Here is a 17656-nt window from a genome sequence, read left to right on the forward strand (position 1 = left end):
CGGACGCACACATTGATTCCTACGGGCTTGAGAGTTCGGTCAAACGTGCTTCGTACGACAAACGTCCGTACGTACGGCACACGTCGGTGGGTAACTGCCGCATTACTCACAACAAAATCGACAGTACAAAACTCCACGCCAACGCGAACGGACGTTTAACTCAAAAATGTATGTATGTTTATAATATATGACATATAACATGTATGAAAATTTGTTTTTACATTGTTTTGTATAGTCCCTTGAAGACGGTTACCGATGTGTAACCGAAATATATCGGAATAAAAAATAAAAACTGGTGTTTTTATTACCAAAATATTGACCTCGAGCCGGTACACATAAAACCAATTTCTTTAAATATAAGGTCGCCAAAAAAGAATATTAAATGACTTTTTGATAAATGATTTTGTTTACTTTTTACATTTCATTTCTAAAATTTTCAGGAATTATTTTACCAAAAAGTATTAAATATATACATGTAAGAAAAATTTCTTTTCTGCGTTAAGCATTTGATTCGGAAATAGTGGTGCATTGGCTGATGGATATTGGTTTATCCTGCTTGGGTTCCTCGGTTGAACCAAAAACGCATAACGGACACTTTTGTTTTAGAACTTGTCGGTATTTTGGATGGCTGAAATTTAAAGCTATCATTTCCAATCAAATAAATTTAATACAGATCAATTCACCTTATAGCATAAACAATCGGATTAAGTACAGCACCAACTTTTGCGAATATTCCACCCCAAATTGTGTTAAGCGGTGTCAGACCGCCCACTCCGAAAACACCACAATAAGTAATTGTACTATAAGGCGTCCACGCCATAAACCATAAGGAGATTGTGGTCAAAGCCACCTTAGCCAATTTCAGTTCAATACTCTTCTCACAATCTTCTGAAGAGCGCAACGATTTAACTTTCATTCTTCTCGCTTGTTCACGCATTGCCTTTTCATGAGACGAAACAGCAGCAATAATAAACCAATAAGAATAGCAAATGGTGAAGAGGGGAGTAAAGTACACCCATACTGTGTAGATGAAAATATAAGCGCGTTCCGTTGGATCTTTTGTCATGTAGTCAATAGTGCAACCCGTTAAACTGCCTTCCGGCACATATCTGCAGAAGCGAAAATTGTTTTGGAAAGCTATTTTTATGAAATTGTAAAATTTGCACAAAAATTCACCTGTTCCAACCCATCATGGGTAAAACTGTCCAGAATGTGGCGAATAACCAAATTGCTTTGATTTTCCTGGTTGCCAATTTGATTGTCATTGGTCGTCCCGTCACGCCCTTCACTATTACGTTATACCGATCCAGCGCAATCATCGTCATCGACCAAATCGAAACGCAACCAAACATTGAGCCACAAATAGCATAAATATCACACCATAATGGTCCGAGTATCCAAGTTCCGTTGTAAAGATTAATAATCATAACTGGCGCTTGTGAGACCATCATACACCCGTCCGAAAAAGCTAAATTAAGTATAAGCAGGTTAGCGGGTGTACGCAATGACTTAGTGCGTCCAAATATGTAAAGAACAACACCATTGCCAATGGTGGAGACAAACAGAAGGACGAATGTAAAAATCGCCAAAATTTTACTAATTTTTGAGTCCACTGGTGGAAACTTACTCCAATATGGATTGATGAGATGAGCCATGTCTGGTGTTACCTAAAAGCAAAGCGAACATCAACTTTCTTAATATGTAATTATAAACCCTTTCAAAATAACAACAACAATTATAAGAAGGTGCCTGTCTAAGGCTGCGCCGAGGGCCGAAGACGATATACAAATTTTGTTTTCCGGTATTAAGTAAAACAAGTTAAGAACAAGTAATTTCGGGTGTAACCGAACATTACATACTCAGCTGAGAGCTTTGGAGACCAAATAAGGGAAAATCGCCATGTAGGAAAATGAACCTAGGGTAACCCTGGAATGTGTTTGTACGATATGGGTATCAAATGAAAGGTATTAATGAGTATTTTAAAAGGGAGTGGGAGTTAGTTCTATAGGTGGACGCCTTTTCGAGATATCGCCATAAATGTGGACCAGGGGTGACTCTAGAATGTGACATCGACCAAATGTGGGCATTTCCAGGGGCTTTTGATTTCACCCTGCAGAACTTTTTCATTTCTTCTACTTAATATGGTAGGTGTCACACCCATTTTACAAAGTTTTTTCTAAATTGATGTATATTTTGCTTCAAAAAACCAGTCCAATCATCATGTTTTATCCCTTTTTTTGTATTTGGTAAAGAATTATAGCATTTTTTCATTTTTCGAAACTTCCGATATTGGAAAAGTGGGCGTGGACATAGTCGGATTTCGTCTATTTTTAATACCAATATAAAGTGAGTTCAGATAAGTACGTGAATAGTACTAAATTTAATAAAGATATATAAATTTTTGCTCAAGTTATCGTGTTAACGGCCGAGCGGATGGACAGACGGTCGACTGTGTATAAAAACTGGGCGTGGCTTCAACCGATTTCGCCCATTTTCACAGAAAATACCAAATTTCTCATGGATTGGTAAATTTTTGTTCGACTTATGGCATTAAAAGTATTCTAGACAAATTAAATGAAAAAGGGCGAAGCCACGCCCATTTTGAAATTTTCTTCTATTTTTGTATTTTGTTGCACCATATCATTACTGGAGTTGAATGTTGACATAATTTACTTATATACTGTAAAGATATTAAATTTTTTGTAAAAATTTGACTTAAGATATTTTTTTTAAGTTGGCGTGTGCGTCATCTGACTTTGCTAATTTATATCTTGAACATATATAGAAATAGCAGTAACGTTCCTGTCAAATTTCATCATGATATCTTCAACGACTGCGAAATTACAGCTTGACAAACTTTTAAATTACCTTCTTTTAAAAGTTGGCGGTGCCACGCCTACTCTCCAAAAATTTTACTGATTTTCTATTCTGCGTCATATGGTCAACAAACCTACCAAGTTTCATTGCTTTATCCGTCTCTGGTAATGAATTATCGCATTTTTTCGGTTTTTCGAAATTTTCGATATCGAAAACGTGGGCGTGGTTATGGTCCGATTTCGTTCATTTTAAATAGAGATCTGGGGTGAATGCCCAGGAACTCACATACCAAATTTCATCAAGATACCTCAAAATTTACTCAAGGTCTCGTGTTCACGGGCAGACAGACGGACGGAAGGGCGGACGGACGGACGGATGGACATGGCTAAATGAACTTCTTTTTTCGCCCAGATCATTTTGATATATAGAAGTATATATCTATCTCGATTAGTTTATGCCGTTACGGGGTACCGTTATGCGAACAAAATTAATATACTCCGTGAGCTCTGCTCAGCTGAGTGTAATACAAATGTACGCATAGTTGGTATTCCTTTTTTGTGCCTTTGAAAGAAATGTTTATTGGCTACGTTTACACTCATTCCAGTTGTAAATGAGAAAGTGTCACATGAAAATAAGTATAGGCAATCGTAAATGAGAAATCGTCATTTCGATATGAATGACATTTTTAGGCCAGAGAGCGTCAAATGAAAATGCAAAAAGTTGCGTTTGAGAGTAGTCATTTGGAAATGAGAAAACCTCCGATGTAAATGTGAAAGCGTCATAAGGAACTGAGAATGCTCAATTGTAAATACAAAAGCGTCATTAAATATATTAATAGTAAATTGTAAATAAGAATGCTGCAAATGATAATGAGAACACGCCGTAGGGAAATCAGAAACCGTCAGATTTAAATGCGAAAATGTCATACGGGAATGAGAATAATCAAGTGCAAATTGGTAAGTATAAACCGAATATGCGAAAGCGGAGAAAGGAGAAGGTTCGTATAGGATGGGCACACGCGCTGCTTGAGTAAGGTCAGCTTTTCAATGTTGAGAAGTGCAGTCGAACCAATTAAATGACTTAGTTTGGTGTACCACAACGATCCATGTCATTTGAGAAATCTATTCAAAGGTAGCTGATACCTCAATTGGAAAAACGGAATTTCTGCATTTAGCACCGTGCTTCCCAGTGCTGTTCCCCATTGCGACGCTTTAGGTGTAGGGTAACAGCTGCCATAGTTGGAACAACTGAAGGATAAAGCAAAGGGAATAGTAACTGGAGGAAACTGAGCGAAAACACTCCAGAATTCAATACCGTCTCATGGAAATGCTTTCCCACTGCAAGATATGTCAGTCCGAATATTGGAAACCGCATATCAATTATTTTTACCCTTACAGAATATGCCCGTTGCCACATAACTACATGGTTTCTCTGTAGCACCTTTTTATATTCTTTATTACAAATGACGCTTTCCAATTATTATTTCATGCTTTGTCATTTGCAATTGACTGCTCTCATTTAGAACTGCCTCCTACAAGCTTTCGAAATTTTATTTGACGCTCTCTCATTTACAAGTTAACATATCAAAGAGACGCTTTCTAATTTTCAACTGGATGGAATCCGTGTAGTAGATGGTGTAGTAATCGGTTGCCACTTCAGCTTAAAAATGCTTTTATGTAGGATTGTGCCGGGTATTTGGTAAGTATTTAGCTTGTGTCACGGTATTTTCCATTAACAGGCGGACTTCTACCAGTAAATGGTCGGATATTCCCCAAAAAATACTCTCGTAGTCTTTATAACTTAAAAGTCCCAAATATCTAAGAAATATTTGTTTTCAAGAAGTATGTAGATCATAAAAGGCTTATGTATATATGAAGCTTTCCATATCACTTTAAAAACGATGTAGGCAACGATGTTATGTTGTTATCGTAGGGTACATTAACCATGGAAAAGGAGGGACCGAAGTCTGAAAGGTCCTTTCTTCAAAAAAATTAGTTCCGATGCGTATTTAACGTTACAAATTTCTGCGTACAGAAAGACATTTGAGATAAATTTTGTAGTATTTTTTTCGTTATTATTTGTTTTAAATTTTTGTATTTACTTTTTGTAACTCTCTCAAGTTTTTGCAGTTTTTTGCAGAACTGGGCCTTTTTGTGGTGCTGAAATTAAAGCCCAATTATTTCCCTTGAAAAAATGCGTAACTTAGTTTGTCGATCAATGGCAGTTTTTATGGTTTTGGGAACAATTAACGTGAAAAGCCTTACATCACCCACAGCAACTTCAAGAAAATGTCTCGCAAACAAAAAAGCAAAAACTTAATTTATGCCGTGAGGGCGCGGATACGTGAAGTACTTGTAGGAGCTAATTTTGTATCGCGCCCAGAAACCTTGAATAAGTCTCTAGAAAATCGTGTCTGTACATACAAGATTTCCAAAAAAAAAAAAAAAATGAGTGCACTTGACGTTTGGAATGTCGTAGAATCCCTCGGCACCACTTTTTTCTGTTTGTCGGTATGTCTGTTTGTCCTTTGGTCTGTATGATATCGATAATCTCGGAAACTAACGAATGGATTTTTATGAGACTTTCACACATGGATAGCCTGTAATCCAGAAGAGAATCTAGAACTTATTTCATTAAAATCGCCTGAGAAACAAAAAAGATATAGTTGTTTAAGCTATAATTAAGCTAATTTTAAGGATGTTTTTTTTGAAAAACGAAGGAAAATGCACTTAGTTTCCAAACAAATATCAAAGAATGCCTTTGCAAAGTTTTTTTTCAATTTCATATAAATTAAAAATCAAATTCATGAATAGATACAGTGGCGTACCAAAAAAAATTATTTCACGCTGCCATATTACGAAAATCGGTTAAAATGAGGTTACCTAAAACCTCTAAATATGCGTACAATATGGGCATCAAACAATAGAGGAAGGTCACTGGTTTCATTTGAATTTTGTGATATTTCGATAAATTAATCGATAACTGAGTTATCGGTCAAAATGTTTTTGCTCCAAAATCTATAAATTTACCTACAATATGAAATACTTTTAGCTAAGATTTTAAACCTTTTACATGCGTTAATCCCTGATCAGGGACTCAAACCTTTTGGTACAATTCGATTTATCTATTCGCTGACAGGTGGCGCAAAGTTTTCGTGTGTACTGCGATGCTTTGGTAGGTGTGCGATTGGTTGTCGTACACATACACTAAATAAAATTTTCGTAAATGCTGTAATGCCAAATGTCGGAACGGTTATTTGTTATGTGCCCATTTAATTTTCATTGCATTATTTTTAGCAACACTATGCCCAAAAAGCGTTCAAATTTATCTAAACGCACTAAAGCTGCTAAGAGGTTAAGACTACTGCAATCACAAGAATCGAGTGAAAATTATGAAGCGAGGCTTTCGGCAAATAGAGAACGTATAGCATTTATCAGATCTATGGAAACTCCTTCCGAAAGTGATGCGCGCCGACATATTGATAGGGAGCGCCATGCTTTGTCGCCCGAAAGAGAAATTCGTCTTAGTTTGCAGCAAGTTAGGACTAATTTAAATCGATTTTTTGAAAGCAGTGAAGGTCGACATACACGACTCAGCACTGACCGAGAGCACCATGTATTGTCTCGAAGTTCTGAACCTGTTGTCGAGAGAGAGTCCCGGCTAAATGATCAGCGTATCCGCTCTGCAAACTTAAGGTCACAGGAAACAAGTGACCAAAGGGACAATAGGCAGATGGCTGATCGTGAAAGCTACGCGCTGTCTCGCGAATTAGAAACCTCCCCTGAGAGAGAAATTCGTTTAAGTACGCAGCAAGTTAGGACAAATTTAAATCGCTTCTTTGAAAATGAAGAAGAACAACTTATACGACTCAGCAATGAGCGAGAGCGCCACATATTGTCTCGAGGTTCTGAACCTGTTGTCGAAAGAGAATGCCGTTTAAATGATCAACGCATCCGCTCAGCAAACTTAATGTTACACGAAACAAGTGACCAAAGGGCCAATAGGCAGATGGCTGATCGTGAAAGTCACGCGCTGTATCGCGAATTAGAAACCTCCCCTGAGAGAGAAATTCGTTTAAGTACGCAGCAAGTTAGGACAAATTTAAATCGCTTCTTTGAAGATGAAGAAGAACAACATATACGAGTCAGCAATGACCGAGAGCGCCACGTATTGTCTCGAGGTTCTGAACCTGTTGTCGAAAGGGAGTCCCGGTTAAATGAGCAGCGCATCCGCTCAGCATGTCCAAGGTTATGCCAAACAAGTAATGAAAGGGTCGATATGTTGAACGCCGATTGTAAGCATAGGACATCCGAAACCTTTTCGCATCGTGAGGAACGTTTGATAAATGATCGACATCGCCATAACAATACTAGAATGCTGGAAAGTAGCAACCAACAACGCAGCAGTATAGTTATGACTGCAGAAAATTACGAACGCCTACGTGAAAATCAAGAAACATACAGGGCCAACGAGAGGGAACAAAATGACTCTGAAGAGCTTCCCCCAAATATTGATGTAGGTAACGGCTTACTCTCCTGGATTACTAAGACAAAAAGTGCTTTTGCATATAACCCTTTAGTAGATTATGCTAAATACTCATTAATTGGCGAAATGAATTTGAAATGCAGATTTTGTGAAGCCCTTAAATTCCAAAAAGAAACGGTTGGAATGTGTTGTTCCAATGGAAAGGTCAGTTACGAAATTTTCCTAAATCCGCCTGAAGTTTTGAAAGCTCTGCTCAACAGTGATCATTCGCAGTCAAAGCACTTTTTAGAAAACATTCGCGCGTATAACAGTGCATTTCGAATGACATCTTTTGGAGCAAAACAAGGGACGGAAGGACCTTTTATGCCTACCTTCAAAGTCCAAGGGCAGGTTTATCACCTTATTGGTTCATTGTTACCCGAGAATGAGCCAAAGTTCCTGCAAATATATTCCGTAGCGAATTATGAAGATCAGGCGGCTATTCTGCAAAATATGCTACATGATGTAAATCCATACGTTCGCGATTTTAAAAATGCCCTTGATTTCGTTCCCGAAGAGCAAAATAATAATTATAAATTTGTAATATGTGCTGATAAAAGGTCTGCAACAGAATATCCAAGAAGGTACAATCCTCCTACTACAAATGAAGTTGCAGTTGTTTTAGTTGACCAAGAGTGTGAAAGGCGCGATATTGTTTTGCGCACTCATGACAATCGTCTTCATCGTATATACGAGACACATCGATCATACGATGCGCTTCAAAACCCAATAATTTTTTGTCACGGGGAAGATGGATATAACTTTGAATTACATCTAATTAACCCTACTACTAGATTGCCAAACCCACATAAGAAGTTGTCCTCACAACAATTTTATGCATACACGCTACAGATAAGAGCAAACAGTTTTTTATACTTGCAAAGATTTCGTAGACTATTTAATCAGTTTATTATCGATATGTATGCTAAAATTGAAACCGAGCGTTTGGTTTACATACGGACTAATCAAAGACGGTTGCGTGCTGAGGAGTATGTGCACTTACGTGATGCTATGCAACAAGATGGAGATACAGAAAATTTGGGCAGATTAGTAATACTTCCGTTCAGTTTTACGGGAGGTCCACGATACATGCACGAACGTACACAGGATGCTTTTTGCTACGTTAGAAAATATGGAAAGCCTGATCTCTTTATAATGATGACAACAAATCCGAAGTGGGCTGAAATTACACAGCAACTTTTACCTGGTCAAAATGCTTACGATCGGTACGACATAATAGCTAGAGTGTTCCACTTAAAACTTAAAGCTCTAATACGCCTAATTACAAAGGAGAATCTGTTTGGGTCAGCTTTGTGCTTTATGTACAGCGTTGAGTGGCAAAAACGAGGCCTACCACATGCACATGTACTGCCCTGGTTGGAAGAAAAAATACGCCCTAACGATATTGATAATGTGTAAGTGCCGAATGTCCAGACAGAAACACAGATGCCACACAATTTGACATAGTAAGAACACACATGGCCCATGGTCCTTGCGGGATATTAAATAGCAACTCTCCATGCATGCAGAACGGCCGATGCTCGAAAGATTATCCACGGGCACTTATAGAACACACCATAACGGGAGAGGATGGATATCCCTCTTATCGGCGACGGTCCCCAGAAAAAGGTGGGTTTACTGCCACTTTAAGATTACGTGGTGAAGATATAAATTTGGACAATAGATGGGTCGTACCATATTCACCTGTACTCTGCAAAACGTTTCAGGCCCACATCAACGTGGAAGTGTGCAGTAGTGTATCATCCATTAAATACATATGTAAGTATATAAATAAGGGCAGTGAGCAGGCAACGTTTGCGTTAATGAATGAGAATGACGAAATAACTAGATTTCAATCAGGGCGTTATATAAGCTCGTCAGAGGCCGTTTGGAGAATATTAAGCTTTCCTATTCATGAGCGATATCCCCCTGTAGTGCATTTGGAGGTTCATCTAGAAGGAGGGCAAAGGATATACTTCAATTGCGAAAACGTGACACATCGAGTAGAAGACCCGAGGTAAACCACTTTACTGGCATACTTTCGGCTTTGCGAAAGAGAAAGGTTTGTGAGGACATTAATGTATGAGGAGATTCCCTCTTATTACACGTATGATAAGCAAAGAGGTGTTTTTAACCGCAGGAAACGGGGCAGATCTGTAGATGAAGAGCCCGGCATTTTTAAGGAACTTGTCATTGGACGTGTATATATGGTTTATCCGAACAATGCCGAGTGTTTTTACTTGCGGTTGTTGTTGCATACAGTACGAGGACCTACTTCCTTTTCGGACCTTCGACTTTTTTGGAAGTTGAATATCCCACTTTCCGCAATGCTTGCCGAGAACGCCACTTGCTTGACGATGACAAGCATTGAGATGATGCTATATCCGAAGCAAGCATTAGTGACAGTCCAAGCCGGTTGCGACATTTGTTTTGCGTTTTAGTGGTATTTTGTTCTCTATCGAATCCTATGGCTCTGTGGGTAAAACACAAGGATAAGCTGTCAGAAGACTATCTCAGAAGCATGCGACGCCATATTGAAGGGGAAATTAACAACGTAATGCGGGACAGAGCTGTTAATCAATGCTTAATCGAACTTCAGAATACAGTTTTGTCAATGGGGGGGCACATACTATTCCAATACGGCTTACTCGAACCATCTATAGACGGTGAACGCGTGAACAGGGAATACGCAAGCGAAATTACGTATAATCCTACAGAACTTGCGGATACTTTACGTAGTGGCATTCAACGTTTAACGGATGAGCAAAGAGGAGTATTCGAACGCGTTTGTTATAGTGTCGATAATGAAGTAGGTGAGATTTTGTTTTTAGATGCTCCTGGTGGTACAGGAAAAACTTTCCTAATTAAAATTGTTTTGGCAAAGGTGCGAGCTCAAGACCAAATAGCTTTGGCACTGGCTTCATCTGGTATACCTGCAACTTTATTACCTGGTGGTAAAACTGCCCATTCCATATTCAAAATCTCCATACACTTAGATATCAATGAATATCCAATGTGCAACATAGCAAGAAATTGTGAAAAAGCCAGCGTTATTCGTGACTGTGTGTTGGTAATATGGGATGAATGCACCTTGGCGAACCGAACAGCCGTAGAAGCTGTGGACAGAACGCTGAGGGATATACGCCAAAATGGCCAAGTTATGGGTGGTGTTACTTTTCTCTTTTATGGAGATTTTCGGCAGATACTACCGATTATACCACGCGATACAAGAGCAGATGAAATACGAGCGTGTTCGAAGAGCTCATATTTATGGTGTAATATTAAAATAATGCATTTAATAGAAAATATGCGCGCTCGAATCGGAGGCAACATAAATGCGCAGAACTTCTCCGAAACTTTGCTAAAGATTGGAAATGGTACATACCCCGAAGAAGAGGGCAAAATTACACTGCGCGATAATTTGTGCCGTACCGTACATTCTATGCAAGAACTAATTTCTACTGTTTATAATGATCTGTGAGTCTGTCATGATAACTTTTGGCTTTGCGAGAGGGCTATCTTGACGCCACGAAATGACCAGGTTTTGAAAATTAATTCGTATATACTCAACGATATTCAGGGAGAGGAGGTCGAATACTTTTCAATCAACAGAGTTTTGGAGCAAGATGACTCAACAAATTTCCCTTTGGAGTTTTTAAATAGCCTTAGTGCACCTGGACTTCTATCCCATAATATTATTTTGAAAATCGGCGCACCAATTATTCTGTTGCGTAACCTAAGCCCACCAAAATTGTGCAATGGAACGAGGCTCAAAGTTGTTTCTCTAAAACAAAATATAATTGAAGCAGAAATTTTGACAGGCAGTGGCAGAGGAGAGAGAGTCTTTATACCACGTATCCCCTTATACCAAACAACTTTCCTTTTAGATTTAAACGTGTTCAATTCCCGGTGAGCCTTTGCTATGCTATGACAATCAACAAAGCACAAGGCCAGACGATGAGTTTTGTGGGCGTTGATCTGACTGTGAGTTGCTTTTCTCATGGCCAGCTTTACGTGGCGCTCTCACGTGTTAGTGAAGCAGACAAATTAATCGTCTATGTTCCTAACACTTCCACATCAAACGTTGTTTATTAAAAATGTTTTTTACTCTCTGGTATATCAACAGGATCTATAAGTATTTTCTGTTTTATATTTTGAATGTGTATGTATATCCATATATGTATGTTAGTTACGGCTTATAACTCTTAACCGATTGAAGCAATATTTACTGATTTTAGTGCATGCTTTAGCGGTAAGCTTTGACTTTAATATAAATACGCATCCCGAACAACGTTGGGTGCCCTGCTAGTATCAAATAATTCACCAAGGCCCTAAGAATTACTATTACACTTAAGTAAGTGAATCATCTACTACAAACCATTGCGTTATGCAAAATAAGCGTAGGGGCACTCTCACCAGTATTTACTAGCAGTTTGGGATCAGCTCCATAGTGTAATAATTTTGGTAACATTGGAATTGTCTGAAAGGCATTTTACATTTTTCTTTTAGCTTTTGATGTTCAATCTTCTCGCACGTGATTAAATTCCTTACCCTCAAAAATTATCTTAGAAAAAATAAAAATGAAAAAATTGTACCTTTTACCAATGAAAATAACAAAGACTAATCCGCTGAACAAAGCTTAATCTCCTCATGCCTAAGCAGATTTAAGTTGACGTCTCTTTAGCGCTAATTTGGACGTAACAAAATCAATGCGATTTAAACACAAATATAGGTATATTTAACATTAGGGAGTCATTAAAAAATATAGGTAATATATATTTTACAGTCTCTCCCTTCAAACGGTAATATCAATGTGAAAGATGTGACACACATAAGCATTTGATTTCCATTAAAGATGGTTAAAGTACGACGCACAGAGGTCAAAGTTCCGTATTCAAATGTATTCAACGAAGGCCAATATTTATTTGTAATATCTTTGATTTGATTTTGTAAGGACCACCCTTATGTCACATTACACAAAAGTTGGAAATCATTCGATGTCTCCTATTGCAACTTAACGCCTTAACAATCAATGTGTTGGGCAAATGGATTTTTCTGTGAAGCTCTCTATGGTAGGTATTCTTGAAATTTTGAGAGACTAGTAGCAGTCTCAGGATGAATTTGAGCTGACTAAGGTGATTGTTTGGGTCAGTCCGCAATCATTGCTGGACAAAAAAACGATTTTTTGTGAATATTTGAGGACCTTCAGGGAAAATTCAGGTTTTATTTCTGGTTCAGTTCTTGTTACTTTGAACCCATGGCGGAACATTGCGCACGCTTTTGCAAGCCTTTACCGAAGCCTTTGGGGATTACCTCGGAATCGTTTCAAAAATAACTTCGGGAATATTTCACAAACATTTGCAGAATTTTTCGGGATAAATTTAAGGTTAATAGGGTGGTTGTAAGAGTTAGTCCGGGATCATTCTTGAACAACAATAAATCTTTCGAGACCAGATGATGTTCTTTTTGGTTTGGATCAGAGTATCCAACCATTCAGGGACTAATTATTCCACTATTTCGGAACTACTTTCCGAGTCATTTCAGAACTATATCGGATTAGTTTTCGACTGCTTTGAGGATCATTCTTGTATATAGTTCTCTTGAATAATAAATAATAACATTATATACAGCAGCGAAATGAAAAATAGCAGTGGGAATTTTTATCAAATTTTATCCAATAAATTCTTTTTTTTCTCGATATTTTAAATAACTTCTATAAAGTTGAACTATCCAAACCAATCTTAAAAACGTATCCGAAAAAAATCAGAAAATTCCTGAAAGTTTAACATAAATTTCGAACTATTTATTTAAATTTTTCAAAATTTTTTTTTTATATTTGCAGTTTATGAGCCCAATAAACTTTAGTTCAAAAAAATACAAGAGCATAGGCCCTTATTAATGAGCATTTTTCGATCTTCGCTGGTTATCGAACATCGAAAATCGAATTAAAAATTAGTATTATGACATCAAATCTTTGTCGAAATTTGCGTTGTGTATCTAATTTTGAAGCGAATAGAAATTTGTTGTCGGCGCTGTATCGAATTAGAAGAAAATTGTTTGAAATGTTAGTTTTTTGTGTTTATCTTCTACTTTTTTGCTACTTAATAGTAATTTCAAACTATTTGTATTAATCTTTTATAGTGGATGCCTTATTTTTATTAAAATTAATATCCACATAAAAATTATTTAAAAGAAAATGTTATATTTGCATGATGCAAATTTGAATATTAATGAAAATTTTTGAAAATAATAAAAACAATATTGACAATTAAAATATTGTAAAACATATTAAAATTGCAAAGTAACATAATAACCAAGTTAAATAAAAATAATTTAGTCAATATAATTTAAGAACCCTATATATAGGTCCAAGGTCGTGAATACAAAACACTTGCTTGGAAGAATAATTTCATAAATTGGATCCGATGCTCAGTTGAGACAATCCCTAGCGCAAAATCTGAGAATTGTTGCCAATTTCAAAATGGTTGGAATAGACTTGGCTCTTGTGCATTGTTGCAGCCACTCATCTTTACTGGATAGCAAGTCCATGAACGCTTCTATGGTCATTATGAAGTTTAGTTTTTAACACATGTAACAAAATGTTTAAAAAGTTTCGATGTTTAGAAAGCTACAATTACGCGTTGAAATTCATTTCAGCGTTTTATACTTCTGGGTAGTTCCAGTACTCAAGCTTTTTTCTTCATAATAAATAATTTTGCTTTTATTTTATTTGACAAATGAATTAATTTATCGAATTATCGAACAATGACACTAGTCTTGATCGAATAAGTGTCATAATACCGAATGAAAATTCGATCGATCAGCTCTTTCGACCGCAGTCGAAAATCGAATTTGTCTCATAATAGGGGCTATAGGTCTCCGAAAAAAATTGTAATAAGTCAATAGGAATTTTTGAGAGACTATCAACTTGTACTATGTAAGATAAAATTGATTGGGCTACAAACTACATATACCAAATTAAAAGTTCGAAATTCCTCGTATTTTTGAATTTTTCGTAAAAGGCTTTGAGATCGGTTACATAATTTTAGTTACAACCTTCATAGACTTTCTTTCTTAAAAATCGTAAATAAAAAAGAAAATTATTAATTGATGAAATTTGATAAAAACTGAGTAGTGATATTTTTCTGTTCGCTGCTAAACATGAAAAAGTTTTGTTTATTGAACCAAATAGTTTCTTTTGACGACATTTAGCTATAATTCGAAAGGTAATTTCTCCGTTTTTCGAAGTAAGCTGAATCTTGCAAAAAAGAAATGTGGGCGGAATTCACTTTTTTGTCTTACTTACTATTATAAAAGAATTTTTTCGCAAGTTTCTAAGACACTTGCGGGCTAGGAAGCGAAACTCCGAAAACTTTGAAACTCTATATGAAAAAAATTTCAATCAGAAAGGAAGGTAAAGAATGACCAAATTTGTATTGTTTTTAAGTAAAGTAAGTAATTAGGCCACCGTGGTGTGATGGTAGCGTGCTCCGCCTATCACACCGTATGCCCTGGGCAAAGCAACATCAAAATTTTAGAAATAAGATTTTTCAATTAGAAGAAAATTTTTCTAAGCGGGGTCGCCCCTCGGCAGTGTCTGGCAAGCGCTCCGATTGTATTTCTGCCATGAAAAGCTCTCAGTGAAAACTCATCTGCCTTGCAGATGCCGTTCGGAGTCGGCATAAAACATGTAGGTCCCGTCCGGCCAATTTGTAGGGAAAAATCAAGAGGAGCACGACGCAAATTGGAAGAGAAGCTCGGCCTTAGATCTCTTCGGAGGTTATCGCGCCTTACATTTATTTTTTTTTTAAGTAATTAGAAGAAAATAAGTTCACAACATTTTTAACTCCGAACTTCGAAAGCTTAGACCCATGTTTTATAGGCTAACTTCCAAAAAGGAGAAATACTGGTTTAATGTAGAACAAAACCGGGTGCTGTCCAGTGTTATTTTTTTCCAATTATTTTCTCACTCATTTCCCAAACATTTTTAAATCGCGCTCTTAAAAATAAATTATTTTCCACTTTTTCGCCCTAGTTCTTAGATTGACCCTAGTTCTCGATAAAACTTAACAAAAAAATAAATTTGTTTCATATCATCGTCACCTCACAATGTTTCGAAGCCTGAATAAAATACCACCATATCTCCAAAAAAAATCCCTCATATTTCATTAGAATACCGCACTGTCCAAGAATTTTTTATCAAGAAGGGCATACCTCAATACAAAACGCTGAGGAAGTAGGATCGTTAAATAAACTTTAATAGATATAGTGCATTTTTCAAAAATTGTGAAGATAGGGCGAGATACTCCATTCAGCAATCGATTTTAAATAATTTTTTTTTGTCCACTTACACAATCAAGTATTGTTCCATTTGCCGTATTAAGCTCACATAGTTTGCCAAATTCTTTCCAAAATTCATTGAGGCTGCAGAGAAAAGCACAAAATTTATTTTTGCTTCATAAATATGCTATACATAGTACGGGTCAATATGTATTTATATTCACTAACCGATTTTGACTCTCAGAATAATTTATAGATAGAAAATTTTCGAGCATTTTTAATTTTATATTGTGCGTGAGTCGTTAAGCTCCCGATTCTGTAACTGAAATCACTGCTTCGACAACGCGTTAACATTTCGCCAACAATACGTGTCGTCTACTAAAAGGCGCATTGAGCCTAAACGGCTAATTTGAAAATTACCGCACTAACACGCTCAAAAAAGACACCACTCAAACAGCTGACATACGCAAAATGATTAGCGCAAGTCTACACGTGAAAGAAATGTGACTTAGCCATATTAAAATTTTTGGTTTGTAATAATCTATAATATAACAAGAAAGGAAGGCTAAGCTCGGGTGTAACTGAACATTACATACTCAGCTGAGAGCTATGAAGACAAAATAAGGGAAAATCACCATGTAGGAAAATGAACCGAGGGAAACCCTGGAATGTGTTTGTATGACATGTGTATCAAATGAAAGGCATTAAAGAGTATTTTATGAGGGAGTGGGCCATAGTTCTAAGGGTGGACGCTATTTAGGGATATAGCCATAAAGGTAGATCAGGGTTGACTCTAGAATGCGTTTGTACGATATGGGTATCAAATGAAAGGTGTTAATGAGTATTTTAAAAGGGAGTAATCCTTAGTTCCATAGGTTGACGCCGTTTCGAGATATCGCCATAACGGTGGACCAGGGGTGACCCTAGAATTTATTTGTACAATATGGGCATCAAACGAATGGTGTTAATGATTATTTTAAAAGGGAGTAATCCTTAGTTCCATAGGTGGACGCCGTTTCGAGATATCCCCATAAAGGTGGAGCAGGGGTGACCCTGGAATTTGTTTGTACAATATGGGTACCAAATGAAAGGTGTTAATGAGTATTTTAAAAGGGCGTTAGCCTTAGTTCTATAGGTGGACGCCTTTTCGAGATATCGCCATAAAGGTGGGCCAGGGGTCACTCTAGAATTTGTTTGTAAGATATGGGTATCAAACGAAAGGTGATAATGAGTATTTTAAAAGGGAGTGGTGGTAGTTGTATATGTGAAGGCGTTTTCGAGATATCGACCAAAATGTGGGCCTGGGTGACCCAGAACATCATCTGTCGGGTACCGCTAATTTATTTATATATGTAATGCCACGAACAGTATTCCTGTCAAGATTCCAAGGGCTTTTGATTTCGCCCTGCATAACTTTTTCTTTTTCTTCTACTTTTCTTCTTCTTAGGTGTCACACCCATTTAACAAAATTTTTTTCTAAAGTTATATTTTACGTCAATAAACCAATCCAATTACCATGTTTCATGCCTTTTTTCGTATTTGGTATAGAATTATGGCTTTTTTTCATATTTCGTAATTTTCGATATCGAAAAAGTGGGCGTGGTCATAGTCGGATTTCGGCCATTATTATACCAATACAAAGTGAGTTCAGATAAGTACGTGAACTGAGTTTAGTAAAGATATATCGATTTATGCTTAAGTTATCGTGCTAACGGCCGAGCGGAAGGGCAGACGGTCGACTGTGTATAAAAACTGGTTGTGGCTTCAACCGATTTCGCCCTTTTTCACAGACGTTCCCAATTGCGACTTCACATGCTACTTCTCCTATAACCGTGCTCTCTTCTCCATTGGCTGTACGCAATTTGGCTCCGTGCAGTGGTCTTATCTTCTTGTTGACTAAATCCACTCGAATGATGGAATGAGATGCACCCGTATCTACAGTCAGTAAACGTTCCCTTCCATCCACATTTCCTGGAAAGGAACAGAACAGTCAAACGATGGTGTTTTTACCTTTGGATTACTCGTTGAAACTGCA

General features: G+C 37.1%; 1 protein-coding gene across 1 annotated transcript; it reads right to left on the reverse strand.

The window, feature by feature from the left end:
• Nucleotides 1-462: 462 nt before the first annotated feature.
• On the reverse strand, nucleotides 463-15982 carry Rh2 (Rhodopsin 2). Its single transcript, XM_067763472.1, has 5 exons — nucleotides 15850-15982; nucleotides 15693-15765; nucleotides 1177-1667; nucleotides 684-1109; nucleotides 463-628 (listed from the first exon to the last, which is right to left on the reverse strand). The coding sequence occupies exons 1-5, from the start codon at nucleotides 15894-15896 to the stop codon at nucleotides 499-501; spliced, it is 1167 nt and encodes a 388-aa protein (XP_067619573.1). The 5' UTR covers nucleotides 15897-15982; the 3' UTR covers nucleotides 463-498.
• Nucleotides 15983-17656: the final 1674 nt, after the last annotated feature.

Source organism: Eurosta solidaginis, chromosome 1 (assembly GCF_040869045.1).
Source record: "Eurosta solidaginis isolate ZX-2024a chromosome 1, ASM4086904v1, whole genome shotgun sequence".
In the NCBI taxonomy this organism is placed as follows: domain Eukaryota; kingdom Metazoa; phylum Arthropoda; class Insecta; order Diptera; family Tephritidae; genus Eurosta; species Eurosta solidaginis.